At 38.4% G+C, this 21,524-nt stretch overlaps 1 protein-coding gene across 2 annotated transcripts in view; it reads left to right on the forward strand.

The window, feature by feature from the left end:
- Positions 1-21,524, forward strand: part of MAST4 (microtubule associated serine/threonine kinase family member 4) — a 192,278-nt gene that overhangs the window by 105,330 nt on the left and 65,424 nt on the right. For both annotated transcript variants that reach the window (XM_010588190.3, XM_010588189.3), the window contains exons 4-7: positions 1,259-1,337; positions 8,144-8,301; positions 10,895-10,970; positions 13,124-13,333. In XM_010588190.3, the coding sequence (XP_010586492.2) occupies positions 1,259-1,337; positions 8,144-8,301; positions 10,895-10,970; positions 13,124-13,333 (523 nt within the window). The remainder of the gene's footprint in view (positions 1-1,258; positions 1,338-8,143; positions 8,302-10,894; positions 10,971-13,123; positions 13,334-21,524) is intronic.

The following is a 21,524-nucleotide window of genomic DNA, read 5'->3' on the forward strand; positions in this document are numbered from 1 at the left end:
ATCACTCTGAAATACTAGAAATTTCAGAAAATTTGCTTTCTGGTGTCCCCTGTTTTTAGCAGCAATATTGTCTGTACTGGAAACCCTGGTGGTATAGTGGTGAAGTGCTGTGGCTGCTAACCAAAAGGTCAGCAGTTCAAATCCATCAAGTGTTCCTTGAAAACTCTATAGGGCCTGGTGGTATAGTGGTGAAGTGCTGTGGCTGCTAAGCAAAAGGTCAGCAGTTCAAATCCATCAAGTGTTCCTTGAAAATTCTATAGGGCAGTTCTACTCTGTCCTATCGGGTCACTCTGAGTCAGAATCGACTCGATGACAGGGAGTTTGGTTGTTTTTTTGTTTGTTTGTTTTTTTGGTATTGTCTCTACTAATGCATTAACTCTTCTGAGACCCTTATAATGACCATGATTTATAACCAGAGTTCAACTCAGCAGCTACCCATCTGAGCACCATTTGAAAATAAAAACAGTTCTCTTCAGGACTGCTGACACTTTTCCTCTAAGATGGGGCAGAACAACTCTACTCTTTGGGTTAGGTTCTGTCACAGAAGGGGAGCTAAAACATTCTGCCCCCACTGTCACTGACCAGAGCTGGGCTGCAAGCTCATAAGCTCTGTAGGAGGCTTTCTCTGCCAATCTTAGTGAAAGCCCAGCCGCGTCAGAAGGCAATAACTCTTAAAGGATTCTGAGTAGAAGGCTGGTCACGTTCTTAGTTTGAAAGCTATCTGCCACTTAAAGCTGGAGCCAGCCATGAGTCCACTGATCCCTTTGTCTCCAGGTGTGATCAGTAGAACTGTTTCCTTGAAAATAATAAGCAGAAAGTCTTGAGGATGCAATGGAATGCCCCACGGGCTGCTGTACTGTACTGTAGGCCAGGCCCTTCCTGAGAGCAGTGGCCCAGGTTATTGGTTTCCAGATAAGAGTGTTTTTCCTCCTCCCTTTCTATTTGTATTAATTTGAATCTGCTGAGTCTGATAGTTGTAATTATCCCTGGCATTCATTTTGTCAAAGTGTATTAGTGAGAGATCAATAATATGGATCAAGCCATTCAGTTTCTACTTGTTTGGGTGCATTGATTCAGTTTAAATAGAGGTCAACCTGCTGTATAATGTTTGTTTACCCTGAACATTGCTGAGCATTTCCACGTCCTCACAGACTATGTTTGTGTGTCATTTGTTGGACTAAAAATACTTGCTTTCCCTGGGGTTCCCATGTAACAGTACACCAGTGTTGGCCTAAGCTAAACTTAACTTTCTCAATAGGACTGATGGACGCCGCTGGTCGCTGGCTTCTCTCCCCTCCTCTGGCTATGGGACAAACACGCCCAGCTCCACGGTTTCTGTAAGTGCCTGGCATTTTCTCTTCTCCCTTACCACCACAAAGGTATTACGCAGGCAGTGTTTTCTCTGGGTGTTTCCTGGTAGGAAAGAAAAGATAAATTCTGCACGTCTGCCATTCCAGATAGGTTACGCATCAGATGATGTGCTGACAGACATAAAAAGGACATGCTTTCGCTGCAGGCTTTTACACTGTGGTGCATAAATTGAGTAAGTCCCAGGATTGCAAGTTTGGAAGAGATTGGGGGCTTTTGTTTTAATACTGTTTGGTATAGTTTTGGGAAAAAACACAATCTGGTTTTATTGCTTTGGTTCCATACCAGTGATATTAGTGCTGAAAATGCCATTAAATTTGATGGCCTGGGTCTTTTTGCTTGCATGACTTAGAGTTTTTTTTTTTTTTTTCTCTTTCATTCAAAGAAAAAGAATAGCAAGCCTTAAACTTCTCTATACCTTCTAGGTAAGAACTTTCTTTTAGAGGGGGAGATTAAAAGAACTAGTCTTAGAAGAAAGTTAATATAAATGAAGAGACAAGATGAAAATAGGCTATAGGAAGAAGGCTGCTCTTGCCCAAACTGTAACATTTCAGTGAGAGGCCTGGCAATTACCGGAAACAATTCAGTTGGTTAGATAAATGCTTTCTCAGTTTAAATCTGTGATGTTGTGGAACTGGATAGCTGACTCTGCAGAACTTTAGAAACTGGGTAGTCATTTAAAAGGCCTGGTGTGCTAGGTGTTCAATAAATACCTAGTGAGATGATCTGGTTGCTATTCTACCATAACAGGGATGTAGACCAGGTGACTTTAGAGCCCCTTCGTTCATTCCCTTCTCCATTTTGTCACAATCTGTGGCTTATTGTTTAGAGCTATCCATCTATCTTATTTTCTACAGTACCCAGCACTGTGCCAAACACATCGATTCAGTCACTTCATAATACTTGAATTGACCAGAAACTATGTATAAATAGATCAGCTCTAACTGTATTGCCACCGCGTTACATTATGTGTTTCCAGAATTCCAGATGTAGTATAGTGTGGGTTTTCTGGAGCGCCTTTAAAACTTACTTGTTAAAATGTTGCTTTATTTTTTACCATTTCTTTATAGTATTTTATTGAGGCGAGGTCATTTATTTTCCTATCCATTATCCTGTTTTGTCATGGTATATGATTTATTGTCCATTTAGATCATTTTTGAGAAACATCTTTGCAACCTTGAGTAGTTTTAGTGTCACGTAGGCCTCACGTCTGGAAAACGTTGTTTAAAAGTCCTGAATGGCATCAGTGGAAAAAATTGTTACTAAATAATAATAAAGTCTTCCTAGGTCGTTGTGCCAGTAACCGCCATTGGTTATTGGTCCGTTGTTTAAATGTTTGAAAATATGGAAAACCTAGCGTGAGAATAAATGTTGAAATTGATTGACAAAAACAAACAAACAAAAAAATCCAAGTAAATTTCTAAGTTTTAAATACTGTTCTTCTCCAGACCCATGGGAGTCTCTCAGTAGAATCAAGCCAAGGATAAACAGAATGTTTGGCTCTTTGTTCTGTGGCTTTCCATACATATTATTATTTAATTCTCCCCAAGCCAAATATTTACATTCATTTCTTCTGACTCCAAATTCCTTTGTCTTCACCTTATGACCTTACATTACTCTTCAGTCAAGTGTATTGTAGTTTTAATAGAGATCTCTCTTTGGTGAGAAGAATGGGGAAAGTAAAGGATCTTTCGTCTTCCCATCTCTAGTAAATCATGCAGTTTTTAAAAATGAACCTATAAAGAAAGGATGACCTACATGAATTCAAACCCCGTTTGGTACAAATATGTTTTTTACATAATTTTTTATAAACATTTACTGCACATTAAAAAAAAAAAAAAGTCTATGTTAAATGCATTGACTCATTTAATCCTAGAAATGTACCCTATAAGGTAGTTGCTGTTGCTTTCCTCATTTTATGGGTCAGAAATCTGATGAGGCATGGAAATTTAACTGAGAGGCAGCTTACAACCCCCTTGCTTTATCAGTAAGAATACAGTAAGTAGCCTAGACCCCAAGCTCTTGTCTCTTTTTTAAGGACTTTTACCTGTATTTTTTTAAAACAAACCTTTAGAAGACCTGACCCAACTCTCTGGCATAATGGAACCATTGCTGCCTCTGACTTCCAGATGTGCCTAAAGGAGCCTCCTGAGACAATTTTTAGTCAAACACGTATTCTGTATTTTAATGGCTTCTGACCAGGGACAAGGCAGTTTTTGTCTTAAGTGCTTATTTTATTGAAGAAGGTATGTCAGATAACAGTTGCTCTCAATATTCCTTTTTTTTTTCTTTAGAATGAAATTTTAGCCTTTAACATGGTTATTTTGTCTAAGATGTCGGGGACTGTTTAATCTGTGACCTGAAGATGCTGTTATACAAAAGTTCAGTTATTGATTATTGATGAGAGTGATGAGTGAAAACTAGAAAAGCTGCTTCCCATTTTCTTCAGTTTCTTTATCTTCCTGTCCTTTAAATATCAGAGCAAAAGTTGTGCAAAACTGCTGAGTAGTCGCATTTTCTTTTTTTCTAAATATAATCTGAATCGCCCTTAGATTCTCATTTCACTAGGTTAATCATTCAATCAGAAATGTTTTAGTTATTTCTTAGAATAAAAATGTGGAATGTATACAAATAAAATTGTAAGCACTTTGAAAATATAGTTTAAATTTTACAGATAATTATGTTGTTAGTTGAATCCCAGAACTGCATGTGCTGAAATGTAAACAGTACTATGTCTTCATCCTTTGGACATTGTAGAAACTGCCAAACTGGCAAATTTTGGAAATGCTATATTCTGAGATTAGAAAAATTTGGTCATATGAAGTTAATCAACCCTCCCGGAGAATATTTAGTATTGCAACTTCTTTTACTTCAAATTTTGCAGTCAAAATTAATTCATGGAACTATCCCAAAATAATAATCGGATCACCATTCTTAATTTTAAAATAAGTTCATAAGGAATTGTAACAGTAGAGGACATTCCCCGGACATTCCCCTATATATCTCTTACCAGATAAATTATTTTCTGCTGAGGGGAAGAATGGAAATAAGAACATAAATACCCATAAGCATGAGGTATTAGTATGCAATGATATTCATTTTAGTAAATAACAAATAGAAACTTCTACATGTGTATTAATATTATCCTTTGCAAAATGATTATCCTGAGAGACAAAATGTTCGTTTGAATAATATCGTTACTCAGAACTTTTTTTTCCTGGAAATCTTCTAATTGCCTTGGGAACTGACAGCATAGTTTTGTATAAATCTTCATTCCTTGGAAGTCAGTTTGATTCATGGTATAATTAAAAGTCATATGCCAACTAGCTGGGTGATGAGACCCACTTGGAGGACATACTCTATATGTATACATAGATAGTAAAAGCTGCTAAAGCCAGAACCTGTGTAAGGCGGAAACCTGTCAGAGAAGGAAAACTCAAATATCTTCCACTAATAGAGAATGATAGAAAAGTGTTAAGACCGCACCCTGTCAAACACAGGAAACTCTTGAGACCCAGAAAATCAAGGCAATCCCGTCAAGTTCTAGGTCTCACAGGTTTCACTGTATGTATGTGTGTGTGTGTGTGTGTGCATAAATGAGACTCAACTTATTGCAAAACTGTCAGACTGGTTCTTGAGACTATTCTAAGATTGGTATTTCAAGGATGTTTTGCCCTATAGAAGTGTTCCTTCACTAATGCGTGAGGTCTTGGGAACAACACATACATTCCTTCGTTGTCCTGACACCTTCTTCGCAGGCTTTTGAAGCTCTCCTCAGAGTCCCTGGTGAAGATCTTGGCCTCTGACCTTGTAATTCAGTGTTGTTCAACATTGGCATCACTTTTTTGGGCCCCATCTGGCACCTTTTGAACCACCTGGAGGCCATTTTTCTGGCCTCCAGTTGTTCCCGGTGACATAGACTCATCTGGTGTCCCCTGGGGTTTCCTGTCATCCTGTTCCCTTTTACACCTTACTTGTTCCAACTGAGATGAAAGGGGCTCTCTCCCCAGAGACTCTCTCCGCCTCCTGGTTTCTCTAGTTCTGTTAAGGTGATAACGCTTGCTTGCACCACTACATCTTTTAGTTTATCACATTCTTCTTCAGGAAACGTGGAATACATTCCTTATGGAGTTAAGTTAGATGATTAAAATAAGTGATCACAAAATTTGCTTCTTAGAGTTAACAGATGCTGACATTTTGTTATATTTGCTTCAGTTACCTTTTAAAGTAATTAAAAAAAAAATACATCGTTAAAGATACAGCTAAAGTCCATCTCCACCCAGCCACTTTCACTCTCTTCTTGTGTGAAGAGAACCACTTTTCCAAATCACTTGGTATTGTTCCCATGCAAGTTACAGGTCCGTAATCTCTTATCTGAAACCTTTGAGCCTAGTGTGTTTTAAAATTCATTTTCAGGTTTAAAAAGGTAACAAGATCCCTATACTGTACATAACAGCCCAGCAGCAACTGAACCAGCACCTCATAAACAAATATATTAATATTTCTACAGCAACCTGCATGAACATTCACACTAAGTAGATTAAACACTTTAACCCTTTTATTACTACATTTTTGTCCTTAATTTATTTTTAATGGTATGTGTTTTCAGTATTGGAATGCATGCTTACTAACTGAGTGTCTTTACATTTTTGGCCAAGCTACCAGTGAGGCCACTGCACTCTAGCAGCACCAATCTGTGGCATTACAATATACCAATGAGAGCTAGATAATTAATTTATTGCAGGCCTTTTCTGTTACGTTAGAGGCCTGGTGGTGCAGTGGTTAACAGCTCAGCTGCTAACCAAAAGGTTGGCAGTTTCAATCCACCAGCTGCTCCTTGAAAACCCTATGGGGCAGTTTTACTCTGTCCTATAGGGTCACTATGAGTCACAGTTGACAAAAGATTTGGTTTTATTTTTTTCCATTAAGTTACATGGGGAACCTCTGGTTTTCCAAATATGACACAGAAAAACCAAAACAAACCCAAAAGGGTGTCTAACTCTCACACAGGAAAGCCATAGTTATGCTGCAAGCCTTACTTTTTGGAAAAAAAGGCAAAAGTTTACAAAACTAACATGTCTAGGAAGCATCACCTAATAGAATGCTCAACCTGCGTAACAGTGAGGGTCCAGCTCCGGTCTGCTGAGCTTCATGCATTTCAGAGTGGACCCGCCTTGACGCTCAATGCATTAATACTGGACTAATGCCTTCCCTCTGAGATCTAGAGGCATAAAAAGTGGCTGGCATACCATTTATGCCAATGGAAATGGAAGAGTTTTAAATACCGTCGCTTTTCATCAGTCCAGTCAATGTTTTGCGACCAAAAGAGATTAGTGTAAATTTATGAACAAACTTGCAAGTTTTGTAGCTCTGGATTTTAGAATCTTGGATAAGAATTATGGGCATTTGTTTTCCTTTGAGACGTATGTATGGATTCTTAATTCTGCTTTTCTAGTTGGTAATATCCTTATCTCTGCTTTATCACCACCACTTCTTTCCTGCTTGTGTTGATGATTGTATTTTTCTTTCCTTGATTCCTTGAGTTGACTGCTTAGTTCGTATACTTTATTTCCTTTCTTCATAGTGAAGGTACTTGAGACTGTGGCTGTACAGTTTGAATAGAGCTTTGGTTGTGTCTCATAAGTCGTTCCAGGAATGTGTTCTCATTTTTGTGGTTTATAAGATAATCTCATTACATTCTAAAATTCCCCTTTTTGTCTCAGTATGTACTTAGTAAGGTGTTTTATACTTCCGTGGCATAGGGAGATTGTTAAGCTTTAGTCATTAATTTCTAGTGTTACTGCATTGCGGCACTTCAGTATATATGAAGTATGCATGTAATGTAAGGACTTTTTTTTTTTTTAATTAAGAAAAGCCTACTAGAGCTTATATTTTCCAATGAGTGCTATCTTTCAAAATGTGCTTATTCTAACTGTGTTTCAATTACTCAAAAATCTCTGTCTCTTTTAATGAACTGTGAGTTTATATCCCACAAAAAATAAAAAACAAAAACCAGTGTCTTTGCTTTATAGTTATATATTTCAGACTGATGAAGAGCAGTGCTATTTAACCTTTCCCCATTTGCACCTTATTTTTCCCATGTGTCGAGTGAATGTTTTCAAAAAGCAGATCTTTACCCAAGGGATAAAAAACTTCCTCCACGGCAGCTGTTGTAAAAAAAAGTGATATCTCAGCCAAAAAAAAGAAAGGAAACAAAATTCCAAATTTTGAAGACAGTGGCATTACTGAAAAAGTATCTTAATGATTTCTTCTCCTTTTTTCTGACAACATACATTGGTGGTGATGCCCTCAAAGGGGCAGCATGCATTATAAGGGAGGGTCTCATTACCTTATGATCACACATCATATGATTTTTTGTTATCAAAAAGTCACAGTATTTGATTGTAAGCAGCAGTAGAACCAAGAGTACCATACTCAGTGGCAAACTAATATGTCACTTAGTACACCTGAATTCTCACCCCAGCAGTCACTTTATTGATTGGGCTCTGACTGAGCAGGATCCATTTTCTGAGCCTTGGTTTCTCCAGAGAAGAAGCTATCATTTGAAAAACTGTCCTAAAGACAAATACGGAACACATTTTGACCTCTCAGAGAGAGCATCGGTTATACATTTAGGCAGTAGCCACTGTAATTATAATATGAAAGGAAACAGTATAAAGTGGTGGAATCACCCAAGTTAAGTGCTTTGATTTCATACTTGTTTGGCAAATTTCTTTTCAAGACAGTCATATAACCTCATTTTGGTTTGTTGTAGTCATCCTGTTCCTCCCAGGAGAAGTTGCATCAATTACCGTATCAACCAACACCAGATGAATTACACTTTTTATCGAAACATTTTTGTACCACTGAAAGCATTGCCACTGAGAACAGATGCAGGAACACGCCAATGCGCCCCCGTTCCCGAAGCCTGAGGTATGTAGACCTAATTACAAATTGTTACGCAGTTGGGTTATCTATTTTCACTGATTTTGAGAGAATAATTTTGGCCCTCTAATTCACGTATGCACCACGCATCTGTCAGTTTCTTGTACGTGTTACTGTGATACCGGAAGCTTTGCCAACAGTATTTCAAATACCAGCAGGATCACCTGTGGTAGACAGGTTTCAGTGGAGCTTCTAGACTAAGAGAGACTAGGAAGAAGGACCTGGAGGTCTACTTCTGAAAAAAATTGGCCAATGAAAACCTTACAAATAACGGGGGAACATTGTCTGGTATAGTGCCAGAAAATGAGCCCCCCAGGTCGGAAGGCCCTTAAAATACAACTGGGGAAGAGCTGCCTTCTCAAAATAGAGTCAACCTTAATGACGTGGATAGAGTCAAGTTTTCACGACCTGTAAGCAGAGTGTCAGTGAAAAAGAAGAAGACCCTCAGACAGATGGATTGACACAGTGGCTGCAACAATGGGCTCAAACATAACAACAATTGTGAGGATGGTGAAGGACCAGGCAGCGTTTCTTCTTTTGTACATAGGGTCACTATGAGTTAGAACTGACTCTGCAGTACCAAATAACAACAACAATTTATGTACGGTGGGAGGAAGATGTTGCAGCCTGCTTCCATAAAAATTACAGCCTTGGAAACTCTGTGGGGCCGTTCTACTCTGTCCTATAGGTCGCTGTGAGTCAGAATTGACTAGATAAAAAAAAAAAGCAACGGGTAATTCATGTACGTGTTGTTAATTGATTTGTGAACTACTATAAATACAGTATGTTTTTTTTTCCATTTACATGTTACTGTTAATTACCATAGAAAGGCATCTCTTCTTTTAAATCTTCACAGTTTGCTAATTACCGTAGTAGCAGAATTCATGTTGGCTTTCAGGGGCCACCTATAAAAATTCTAGATAATGGAAATTTCAAGGCAATCTAATTATGGTGGAAGATTAGTTAAAAAAAAAATTAGTTAAGATTCTTATTTATGTTAAGAGAGAGAAGCTTGGTTGAAAAGGAAGGACAGCAAAAATAAGAATTTATTTTCAGATTCTACATTACAAAAGTCCACACAGATCTTTTATTCTCATAATCCTAAGTCTTACTTTCCCCAGAATTATGATCTAGTATTTAGGTGTTTGTGTTCCCTGAATACCGTGGATGCCAAATGCAGTACATTTGCCATTGAGTAAGGCTAGTTTTGCTTTGACCTTGTTTCAAATAATAGCATACGTCACGGTTTGGTTTCTCAGGAGGTGACTCTTAAATAGAGATTAGTGTTCAGGATGTTTATTAGGGAGTGCCTTTGGAATCAATACCTGTGGAAGGAAGGGAAGAAGCAGGATTGGGCAGAGAGAGAAGTTGAGCTAAAACACAGGTCCAACAGCCTCAGCCCATCCCATGGGGGTCTAGGTCTCAGGAGCCTATGAGCCGTTGCAGTTGTCCCTCTGGGCTGAAATGGCCTGGCCTTCGTATCCCTATCTCAGTCATTGGGTCCGTCCTTGGATGCGAACACCCTGGGAAGGGCTTGACTTTGGGAGAAGTGGCTCACTTTAGCCAACACAATCCCCAAAGGGGCTGAAAGTTGAAGGCATCTGCCAATAGCAACGGCTGGGCTGCAAATCTTCTCGAAGGGGGATTAGGGTAGTACATCTCCTTGTCCACCACAGTATGGATCTCGATGCTGTAGAAATGGCACCCTTGGCTATATTAAGGTTTTGTTTGTTAGGTGTTCAGTTGAGTATCAGAGTTTACTGAGAAGGGTGTTTTTGTTTGTTTTGTTTTAGATTCTTTTGAGCTCTGGAATAAAAGATCAATTTTACTACTTTACCTAGAGGCACTGTGTTGTACTACATAGGTCTCATTTTGGGTTTTGTGAAAAGAGTTCCTGCAAGCCATGTCCTCCCAGGAATATATAATATTCACAATGAAGTTGCACAACTATATACTACTAGGAACAGACACGAACCTACTATTGAAATACATAAAGAAAAACCCACAATGGTTGTATGCTTCTTTGTCGTATTATATATAATGCCTACCTCAGCATCCCAAATATAGACCAGAAAATGGATTTCAATTATGATATCTGTGCCATGCAAGACACTTAAACCACTTCAATGGTATGTGGCAGAGCGCAGGTGTACGATAAAAGCGTGAAATTATGCTGTTAAATGTGTCCAAGATGTTAGTGTTTGCATTAATGCTTGTAGCTACCTATTTTGTTTTATATTGGAATTCATTAATTGGTTTCCAGAACTACACGAACTCATACTAAATGCAGAATAAAATCTCAATTTAAGAACATCTTCTGCACTCGTTTCGTATTGCTTGTATAATTATTTTGTGGCATTCTACTTCTTGAACTTTCTTTTTGAATCCTAGTCAGGTGTCTCTGCATTTGTGAGTATGTATACATGTATACCAATGATGGATTTTGTAGTTTATTACCCAGTATACTTTTTCTTACGAAGATTGCATAGTACTTTTGATGCAACTCCTTGTTGTTAAATAAAAAGCTTATTTTCATTCCATGCTGTGACAAGTTTAAAGGGGCTATTTGCTTTCCCTGCAGCCCTGGACGTTCTCCCGCCTGCTGTGACCATGAAATAATTATGATGAACCATGTCTACAAAGAAAGGTTCCCAAAGGTAATGAATTGAATTTAAGATGCCTGACATGGAGGGAACAGACAACACAGGTTTGGAATCTGTAAGGTGGTTTCGTTATGGGACATAACAGTCCAATGCAATAATAACTGGCATAAAACAGCATTGGAGCCTTATTAGAAAGATAAAATCACTAAAGTTTTTAAGCTAAAAACTGCAGCAAACTAGCTATTCTCTGTAGTGAACTGGCTGTCACAAGAACCCTGCTGGTTGTGTGCCACACACTGGGTGGCCTGGCCAGGCGCTACATAGAGGATCTGCTTTGATAGGCCTCTGAACCATTTGTGCTCCTTGTCACGTTTTCTGGGCCTGCCGCTGTATCGTCAAGCAGGGGCCATTTTCTCTCTCAGAAGCCTATATTTTGGTGTGTCGTGAAAGAATTTTTTTTTTACCTCCTTTTGCTTTTGTGTGACCTCTCATCTCTTTAGCCATTATATTTCTAACTCTAATTATTTATCACCTTAGAAGTAAAGGTACAGTTGTAATGTTCCCCAGTTAGACTGTTAAAAGGTAGCTGAACTGAGCAGAGAGGAATTTGTGAGAGGGCATTACTAGGCCTCCGGCTGCAAGGAGCTGCTGTCTGATTGTCCCCCTCTCCCGGCGTCCATGTCTTCCCTATCAAATTGTCTCTGCACATTTGGGGGAGGACAATCCCTCCAGCCATTTCAGTTCCACCCACTCCACCCCCACCCTTTGTGCCCTAGGCAGGAGAACAAAAGGAAAGCTTTGGTTTCATAAATCAGGAGTAGAGTACTTATTATTTTTAATGAACCCAACATTGATGTCATTGATTAAAGCTGTTCTAGCTATTTATCTTATGTCATTTGTTCACCAGGGACACAGATACTGTTAATGCTGGTTAGGGTTTTAGGAGGAACAGGAGGAAGAAGGAAGAGGGAATCTCCCTGCATATATAATTAATTTAAGCAAGGAGTAATGATTAGGCAATAGGTGATTACTAAGAATGAAATGAAAGTAGAAAAGGGAATTTTAGATTTATTTTACCAAGGGGATCCCCGTGGCTTTTACACATGATAGAGCTCCCCACCCCCAAACAGTTCTTTTTGACCATCTTGTTGATTTAATTTTAATTTTATTGTGGCAAAATATACATAGCAAAAAGTTTGCCATTTTAACCATTTTTAAGTGTACAATTCAGTGACATTAATTACATTCACCATGTGGTGCGAACATCACCACTATCCATTTCTAAAAGTTTTACTTCATCCCGAACAGAAACTCAGTACTGCTTCAGCAGTAACTCCATTCCCTCCTCCCTACATCCCTGGTAACCACTATAGCAAACTTTTGTCTCTATGTTATTTGCCGCTTCTAGGTATTTCATATAAGTGGTATTATACAATATATCCATTCATTTGTTGATGGACACTTGGGTTGGTCCCATCTTTTGGCTGTTGTGAATAATGCTGTAATGAACATTGGTATACAGGTGTCTGTTTGAGTCCCTGTTCTCAAGTCTCTTGGGCATATACCTAGTATTAGAATTACTGGGTCCTATGTTAATTCTGTGTTTAACTTTTTGAGGAAACATCAAAGTGTTTTCCATAGCATCTGTACTATTTTACTTTCCCACAAGCCATGAACAAGGGTTCCAGTTTCTCCACATCCTTGCCAACACTTATTTTCTGTTGTTATGATAATCGCCATCCTAGTTGGTGTGAGGTGGTCATGATATAGCTTTTTGAGAAAGGAAGAAAGACAAGTTGCTTACTTACGGTACATTAAGACCTAGCCAAAAAAATAAACTCTTGGCTTATCCTGTGGAACTCTAGCAAGTCCTAATTTTTTAGTAGACAAAAAGATAAAGAACTAATTGATATTTTTGACAATTTATCTGAAAGGGCCCAAGATCTGAAATGAAAGCATACCAATTAACAGGTATTGTTCGAGTTATTTAAAGAAGCACACATGGACCATTTTACATTTGATACAACGTAGGAAAAAAAGTGATTATCATCTTTGGGATAGTCGGTTTCCCTTATTACCTGAAGACTTTCTTTCACACAGTGGGGCTTCTTTTAAGTTTAATTTCTAGAATTCTATTTAACAACTGGTGAAGTTCTTAGAGAAAGTTAGGTAAGTGTGGTTTAATTGTGTGTGTCTTCTCTAAATAGGCTACAGCTCAGATGGAAGAACGTCTAAAGGAAATTATCACCAGCTACTCTCCTGACAACGTTCTTCCTCTAGCAGACGGAGTACTTAGTTTTACTCACCATCAGATTATTGAACTGGGTCGAGACTGCTTGGATAAATCCCACCAGGGTCTCATCACCTCCCGATACTTCCTTGAATTACAACACAAATTAGACAAGTTGCTACAGGAGGTATGAACCATGCACCTTGTAAAGTTCTATAGTTTGGTTTGTTTTTTTTTTTCATGAAAAAGTTACTATTATTTTTTTTAATGAGAACATTTGCTTAAAGTTGTTCCACGAGATGGAGTTCGTATTCCAGGGAAGCAAAGAAAAGAAAAAGAAAAAAAGGTTGTTATATGCTATAAATTGATTCTGGTATTATTTATAGTAATAGAAAGTTAATACAGTAACCTTTAGAGGAACCTGGGGACCCAACAATCTATGACTCCAGGATAAGTGGATTGTGAAGGATTTTGAAGCCGTGATTTTTTTCCCCCTTAACCATAAATTTATAAATTGACTGAGTGTATATACATTATTTGATGATGCTATCTAGTTCTAATATCTGGAAGAGCGAAATGGAAAATTGCTGGCTTCTTCCAGACTATGTGTCCTCTTAATTAACCTGCAAGGTATTGGGTAGTAAATGGCAACTTACATTTTCATTAGTGTTAGTTCTTCTCCTAACAAAATATCCAATTTCCAAAATGACAGATAAACATAGGATCTGTCTAGGCCTACCAGTTGTACGCATAGCTCCTGATAACACCCAGGACAGGAAGGGAGTATATGTGTAGTGGAATGGAATTAGTGTGTAATATTGCCCTTCTGCCTGAAATTGATCAGTCACAGCCTACAAGTAAAACCTATTTAGCCCGTGTATTTAGATATATTTTTTTTTATTATCTTTTTTTTTATCTCAGAGGGCATAAATTATGCCCATGTAAACATAATCCTAGGTGGTTTTCTCTAAGCATGAATATGTGAATAATTGCATAGAACTGAAGGAAAATACTAGCATCCTAGTTTTCTAGAAATCTCTCTGTCCTTGCCCCTGCTGAATTTTGTTCTGGTGAGATAAGAAGAGCCTACTTTAGTTAACAACCAGTATTTTTCTTCTCTTTCTCAACCATACTTCCCAATGGAATTTTCTATACTTTGTCCTCATTTCAACCCACTGCAGTCCACTAAAGGTGTGCTTCTCAGACTACCTTTGCAGTGAACACATTGCTTTTGGCTTTTGTTGTTAATATCCAATCTACCGTGGATGAGTTCTCTTTTAAACTAAAATGAAAATGAACTTCTAGAAAAATGAGCATCTACTCTGATGTTATGACAATGTAAAATTGCGTTGTTTATGTTGTTGTTGTCAGCTGCCTTCAAGTCAGTTCCCAATTCCTGATGACCCCATGTACAATGGGATTGGACCATTATGATCCATTAGCTGATTTTTGGAGGTAGATTATATGGCCATTGTTCCTAGTCTGTCTTAGTCTGGAAGCTCTGCTGAAACCTGTCAGCCTTACAGCAACACACAAGCCTCCACTGACAGATGAGTAATGGCAGTGCTTGAGGTGCCTTGACCGGGAATTGAACCCCGGTCTTTTGTATGGAAGGTGATAATTCTACCAGTGAACCACCACTGCCCTCACAAAATTGCTGTAATAGCTTCTAAATACTTATTCTCAGTATTTCTACTTACCTTATCACAGACTGATAATAGTTCATGGACTGGCACCAGTCTTAGGACCATACTTTGAGTAGTACGAAAAAAAAAAAAACCCAGTGCTGTCGAGTCAGATCCGACTCATACAGAGTGTAAATCCCATGGGGGCGGAGATATTGTCTATTTTTTCACTTAGTATGGTATGTGATGCACGTGCTTAGTAAATTTTTGTTTAGTGAATGGCTTCAGACCCCCTCTCACTGTCTTTCTTACTGTCATATCCACTAGACATTTTACTGGAACAGGCCTATTTTACTGAAACATTATTGAGTTCAACAGATTTAAAACCCTCTTTCTCCTCTCCCCCCCTTGTTTTCTTTTAAGATATGTACTCTTGTATTGTTGATACCTCTCTGAACCTCTTCTCTGCCTTTTCCAAGGGCTGCTCTTCTAACTATTGTTCCTGAAATTTAGTTCTCCTACTATATCATCCTGGGTCCACCACTCCCTGCTCTCTCCTGGTGATTTTGTTGGCTGCCTTGGATTAAAAACCTCTGAACTCTAATGGCTTTATATCAGGACAGCAGCCCTCTCTCATATTTCGGATTCATGTGTCCACCTGCCTGCTGAATACCTTTTCATCTGGATAGCCCACCAATACAGCAGACCCAACCTGTCCGAAACTGGGCTCAGTATTTTCTCAACCAAACCTGCTTATCCTGCATATTTTGCCTCCATCATTGGCACCACCATTACCCAGTCACCTGCTAGAATTTGGAGTCATATTCAACTCCCTTTTTCCCTACCGTCCATCAACCACTAGACTGTCACAGTTTGCTTCCTAAAGATTTCTCCACCTCTGCCTTCATCTTCTATTCTACAACCACTGCCTAGCTCAGGCCCTTATCAGTACTGGTCTGCCTCTCGCTCCAGTCCTAACCGCTCAAAGTCGTACTCCTGTGCAGTTGCCAGAACATCTATCTAACATGCTTCGGTGGCTCCATTCTGCGTACATGTAAAAACCGCAATGTGTCATATGTGGCCCCCAGCTGGACCCTCTCTCTTCATGCATTTAACCACAATGCATTGCAACGATCTGTTAGAGGATCTCACTTCACCAGCAGATAGTGGGCTCTTTGAGGGTCAGGGATCACTAACACTCCAGTGCCCGGCACAGTACCTGCTACTTACCAGTTTCTCTATAACTCAAGGAAGGAAGAGAGGGAGAAAGTAAGGAAAAAGGAAGGAAGGATATATACACATGTGAAAAATATTTGATGTACAGTGATTTATCACCAAGTGATCTAATTCTGCTGTCCTTGTTAATCGAGTCAGCTTCCAGAAAATGCTGCAGACACTATGCCTATTACCATTTATGAGAATGCCTTGAGAATTAAGTTTGGTAAATGGTATGTTTTTGATTAAAAGAGGCAAATCAGAGAAGAATGCTGTAGTTTGCATCTGTGAGATACTCCTTACTTAATTCTAAAATTCTGTCCCATGATACTACCACAAATAGCCCTGTATTTCTCATTCCTTCATAGGCATTTCGAGAAAAGGGTAAAATTGTTATCCAAAGTGATTTACATTGAAATCCCTGATTTAGTTTTGTTTCTGTATGGCAGACTTGGCAGATGATCCCATGAAAGTTTTTTAAAAATCTTAGGAATTCAAAGATCATCTGAATTGGTCATCATAATGGAAGAAAAAATTGTTGATTTTTAGGAAAAAAAAAAAAACCTCTTTTGGGCAGAGAAGCATATATACTTATAGCATAAAGGTCATTGCTGGGCATGAATAAGAATGTTTTCTTATATATGTTCACAGGTAAACATTTTTCTTCAGTCCTTTTGTGAAAGTTAAAACTATCTCCAGAATCACATTTACATTGCCCTTCCAGAGCCTAGAGTGTGAGCAGTAGCAGGAGGACTTGCTCTTTCTAGGAAGAGCCAAATTGTGGGGACTGACTTTGGTTTCCTCATGATGCAGTTGTTGCCAGGCTCCCGGGCACTTTACCCGTTGTCAATCTGTTGCATAGCCCTAGAAAGGTACCCTTGACTTTGAGCAGCTTGATTTAACTGATGCCTTTTTAAAGTTCTGAGGTCTTGGTCAGTTCCAGATGAATGATTTTATGTCTCAGTCCTTTTTTTTTTTTTTCCTTCATTTAAGTGTGTTTAGCCAAAGAAAATAAAATACATGGGAAGTTATAACCTACTCTCAAATCTGGATCAAAGTATTTTTTATAGTGGCTAACACTTAAAATCCAAACACATGCGGAGTATCCATTAGTGCTTCCGTTTGAAGCTGGCTGCCAGGAAGTAATTTCTCTCCACGTGCTAATCGTGCAGTGTTTTATTTGGTTTTGTTTTAACAAACCTCCCCGCATAAAACTAGTAAATAAAATATTATTTCAATTAACTCATTGTATTGGCCTTTGTTGTGGCTGAGAATTCTTAGAAGTAAGAAGTAGAATGAACTAGTTGTTTTTACAATTTTTAAAATGGAATTTGTAACATCGAAACTATTTTTATATTTTTTAATTTATGTATTTCTTATTTCCCTTTGAGGAAACCGCTACAAGATGTTCGGGCTTTACTTTTTTTTTTTTTTCCATATTCTTGAATTTACAAAACAGTAATTATTATAGTAAGGTGAAATTTAATGTTCAGGCCAAATTGTCAGCCCAGAAGTTGTGTTTTTTTTTTTTTTGCCCCTTCACTTTTAAGGTTTTCCATTTAGGTTTGGTTCAGTGTAAACTATCAGGAAGACATACAGGATATTTCTTGGCATTTACTGCATCTTGCAAAATCGGTTTTTTACTGCCAGATTAAAATTGGAAAGAAAATTTAAAGGCAGTTTAAACATTTAAAAATATTATACATATTTTATATATATCTTCTTTTGATTCCTCCTGCGTTGTTTAATATTTTCCCCATAGAATCCTTCATTATTGCAACCTGAGGCTTGAATTTTTTCTTCAGTTCTTTCAGTTTGAGAAATGCCGAGCATGTTCTTCCCTTTTGATTTTCTATCTCCAGCTCTTTGCCTGTGTCATTATAATACTTTGCCTTCTCGAGCCGCCCTTCGATATCTTCTGTTCAGTTCTTTTACTTCATTGTTTCTTCCTTTTGCTGTAGCTGCTCAACATTCGTGAGCAAGTTTCAGAGTCTCCTCTGACATCCATCATGGTCTTTGCTTTCTTCCCTATCTTTTCAATGACTTCTTGCTTTCTTCATGTATGATATTCTTGATGTCATTCCACAACTCGTCTGGTCTTCAGTCATTAGTGTTCAATGTGTCAAATCTCTTCTCGAGATGGTCTCTAAATTCAGGTGGGATATACTCAAGGTCATATTTTAGCTCTCGTGGACTTGCTCTGATTTTCTTCAGTTTCAGCTTGAACTTGCGTATGAGCAATTGGTGGTCTGTTCCACCTTCGGCCTCTGGCCTTGTTCTAACTGATGACATTGAGCTTTTCCATCGTCTCTTTCCACAGATGTAGTCAGTTTGATTCCTGTGTGTTCCATCTGGCGAGTTCCATGTGTATAGTTGCCGTTTATGTTGGTGAAAGAAGGTATTTGTAATGAAGAAGTCGTTGGTCTTGCAAAATTCTATCATTCGATCCCCAGCATTGTTTCTGTCACCAGGGCCATATTTCCAACTACGGATCCTTCTTCTTTGTTTCCAGCTTTCACATTCCAATCACCAGTAATTATCAATGCATCCCCTGATTTCATGTTCGATCAATTTCACACTGCAGCAGCCGATAAAAGTCTTCTGTTTCTTCTTCTTTGGCCTTAGTGGTTGATGTATAAACCTAAATAATAGTCGTATTAACTGGTCTTCCTTGTAGGTGTATGGATATTATCCTATCACTGACAGCATTATACTTCAGGACAGATCTTGAAATGTTCTTTTTGACAATGAATGCAATGCCATTCCTTTTCAAGTTGTCATTCCCAGCATAGTAAAAAAAAAAATAGTAGACTATATGATTGTCCAATTCAAAATGGCCAGTACCAGTCCATTTCAGCTCACTAATGCCTAGGATATCAATGTTTATGCATTCCATTTCATTTTTCACAATTTCTAATTTTCCTAGATTCATACTTCATACATTCTAGGTTCCAATTATTAATGGATGTTTGCAGCTGTTTCTTCTCATTTTGAGTCGTGTCACATTAGCAAGTGAAGGTCCTGAGAGCTTTACTCCATTCACGTCATTAAGGTCAACTCTACTTTGAGGAGGCAGCTCTTCCCCAGTTGCCTTTTGAGTGCCTTCCAATTAAATGAGGAAATTATAGAATAATATCACATGCAAGCAAAATTTTGCTGAAGATCATTCAAAAACGGCTGCAGCAGGACATCAACAGGGAAATGCCAGAAATTCAGGCCGGTTTCAGAAGAGGACATGGAACCAGGGATATCATTGCTGATGACAGATGGATCATGGCTGACAGCAGAGAATACTAGAAGGATGTTTACCTGTGTATTATTGACTATGCAAAGGTATTCAACTATGCGGATCATAACAAATAATGGATAACATTGGGAAGAATGAGAATTCCAGAACACTTAATTGTACTCATGAGAAACCTTTACATAGATCAAGAAGCAGTTGTTCGGACAGAGCAAGGGGATACTGATTGTTTTAAAGTCAGGAAAGGTGTGTGTCAGGGTTGTATCCTTTCACCATACCTATTCAATCTATGTTGAGCACATAATCTGAGAAGCTGGACAAATGAAGAAGAACGGGCATCAGGATTGGAGGAAGGCTCATTAACAACCTGTGTTATGCAGATGACACAACCTTGCTTGCTGAAAGTGAAAAGGACTTGAAGCTCTTACTAATGAAGATCAAAGACCACAGCCTTCCCATATGGCTTGCACCTGGACATAAGGAAAACAGAAATCCTCACAACTGGACCAGTGAGCAACATCATGATAAACAGGGAAAAGATTGAAGTTGTCAAGGATTTCATTTTACTTAGATCCACAATCAACAGCCACGGAAGCAGCAGTCAAGAAATCAAAAGACCGCATTGCATTGGGTAAATCTGCTGCAAAGGACCTCTTTAAACTGTTGAAAAGCAGGGGTGTCACCTTGAAGACTAAGGTTCGCCTGGCCCAAGCCACGGTATTTTCAATTGCATCATATGCATGTGAAAGCTAGACAATAAATAAGGAAGACCGAAGAAGAATTGACACCTTTGAATTGTGCTGTTGGTGAAGAATATTGAATATACCATGGATTGCCAAAAGAACAAACAAATCTCTCTTGGGAGAAGTACAACCAGAATCCTCCTTAGAAGCGAGGATGGTGAGACTGCATCTTACATAATTTGGACACGTCAGGACAGATCAGTCCCTGGAGAAGGACATCATCCTTGGCAAAGTACAGGGTCAGCGGAAAAGAGGAAGACCCTCAGTGAGGTGGATTGCCACAGTGGCTGTAACAGTGAGCTCAAGCATAACAACAATTGTAAGGATGGCGCAGGACCGGGCAGTGTTTCGTTCTGTTGTGCATAGGGTCACTATGAGTCGGAACCGACTCGACGGCACTTTACAACAACATATGTATATATGTGCTTATATGCATCCTGGAGTGCTTCTGGGTGGCACAGTTAAGTGCTCAGATGCTAACTGAAAGGCTGGAGGTTCAAGTCCATGCAGAATTGCCTCAGAAAAAAGGGCTGGCAATCTGCTTCCGAAAAATCAGCCATTGAAAACCCTATGGAGTACAGTTCTACTCTGACATGCATAGGTCAACTTTGCAGCAACTGTTTTTTGTTTACTTGTGTTTGTTTGTTTTGTCCTAGTCTCTATAGTTATAGTTACTAATTGGTTCTTTGAATAGATTCTATTCTACGGTTGTTTACCAATGATCATTTTTCCTATGTTTCTATCATGTAAATTTTAGATATTTTGACTGTATATGGTTTCTGTGTCTACATTCTGGGAAACTGCCTTTGATTTGATGGCTTAAATTCAGTGGACACATTGCTGCTAAGTATAATCATTTTTAATAGATTTGGTCTATCAGTATTTTTCATGGGGAGAGAACTGATTCTTGTCAGGATAAAGCACTTCCAAGCCTGATTGTAAAAGTTTATTTCTGTGTCTGTTAAATTATGTCACCTTGTAACAGCATTACCTTGACATGTTATTTTTAGTGGTCAGATGAAAGTAAATCATAAAATTTAAAAATTAAGAAAATTTAAAAGGTGAACTTGTATAGAGATTTATGTTAGGACTTTTAATGTAAAAAAGCAGGCATAAAAACTTTGATTTTATGCCTGATTTGATACAGATGGTGGTGCACTGGTTAGGAGCTCAGCAGCTAACCAAAATGTTGGCAGTTCAAATCCAGCAGCGGCTCCTTAGAAGGCCTATGGGGCAGTTCTGTTCTATCCTGAGGATTGCTATGAGTCAGAATTGACTCAAAGGCAGTGAGTTTGGTTCTTTCGTTTTGGTTTTGATACAGATTTATTTCATTTCTTTAAGAAAATGTCATTGAAAATAAAAATGACTATTAATAAACTGAGCTTTCCTCTGTGAATATTTTTTGTGCTTAGTAGATTTAACATGTAGGTTATATGTAAAATAAAATAAAAATCATAAGCCAGTTAATTTTTATTGAATTGAGTGCCTAGATATTGTTTAATGTGTGAAATTGAATTCATATGTAAAAGTCCAAATGTAAACATTATGTAG

This window comes from Loxodonta africana, chromosome 2 (assembly GCF_030014295.1).
Source record: "Loxodonta africana isolate mLoxAfr1 chromosome 2, mLoxAfr1.hap2, whole genome shotgun sequence".
Lineage (NCBI taxonomy): Eukaryota > Metazoa > Chordata > Mammalia > Proboscidea > Elephantidae > Loxodonta > Loxodonta africana.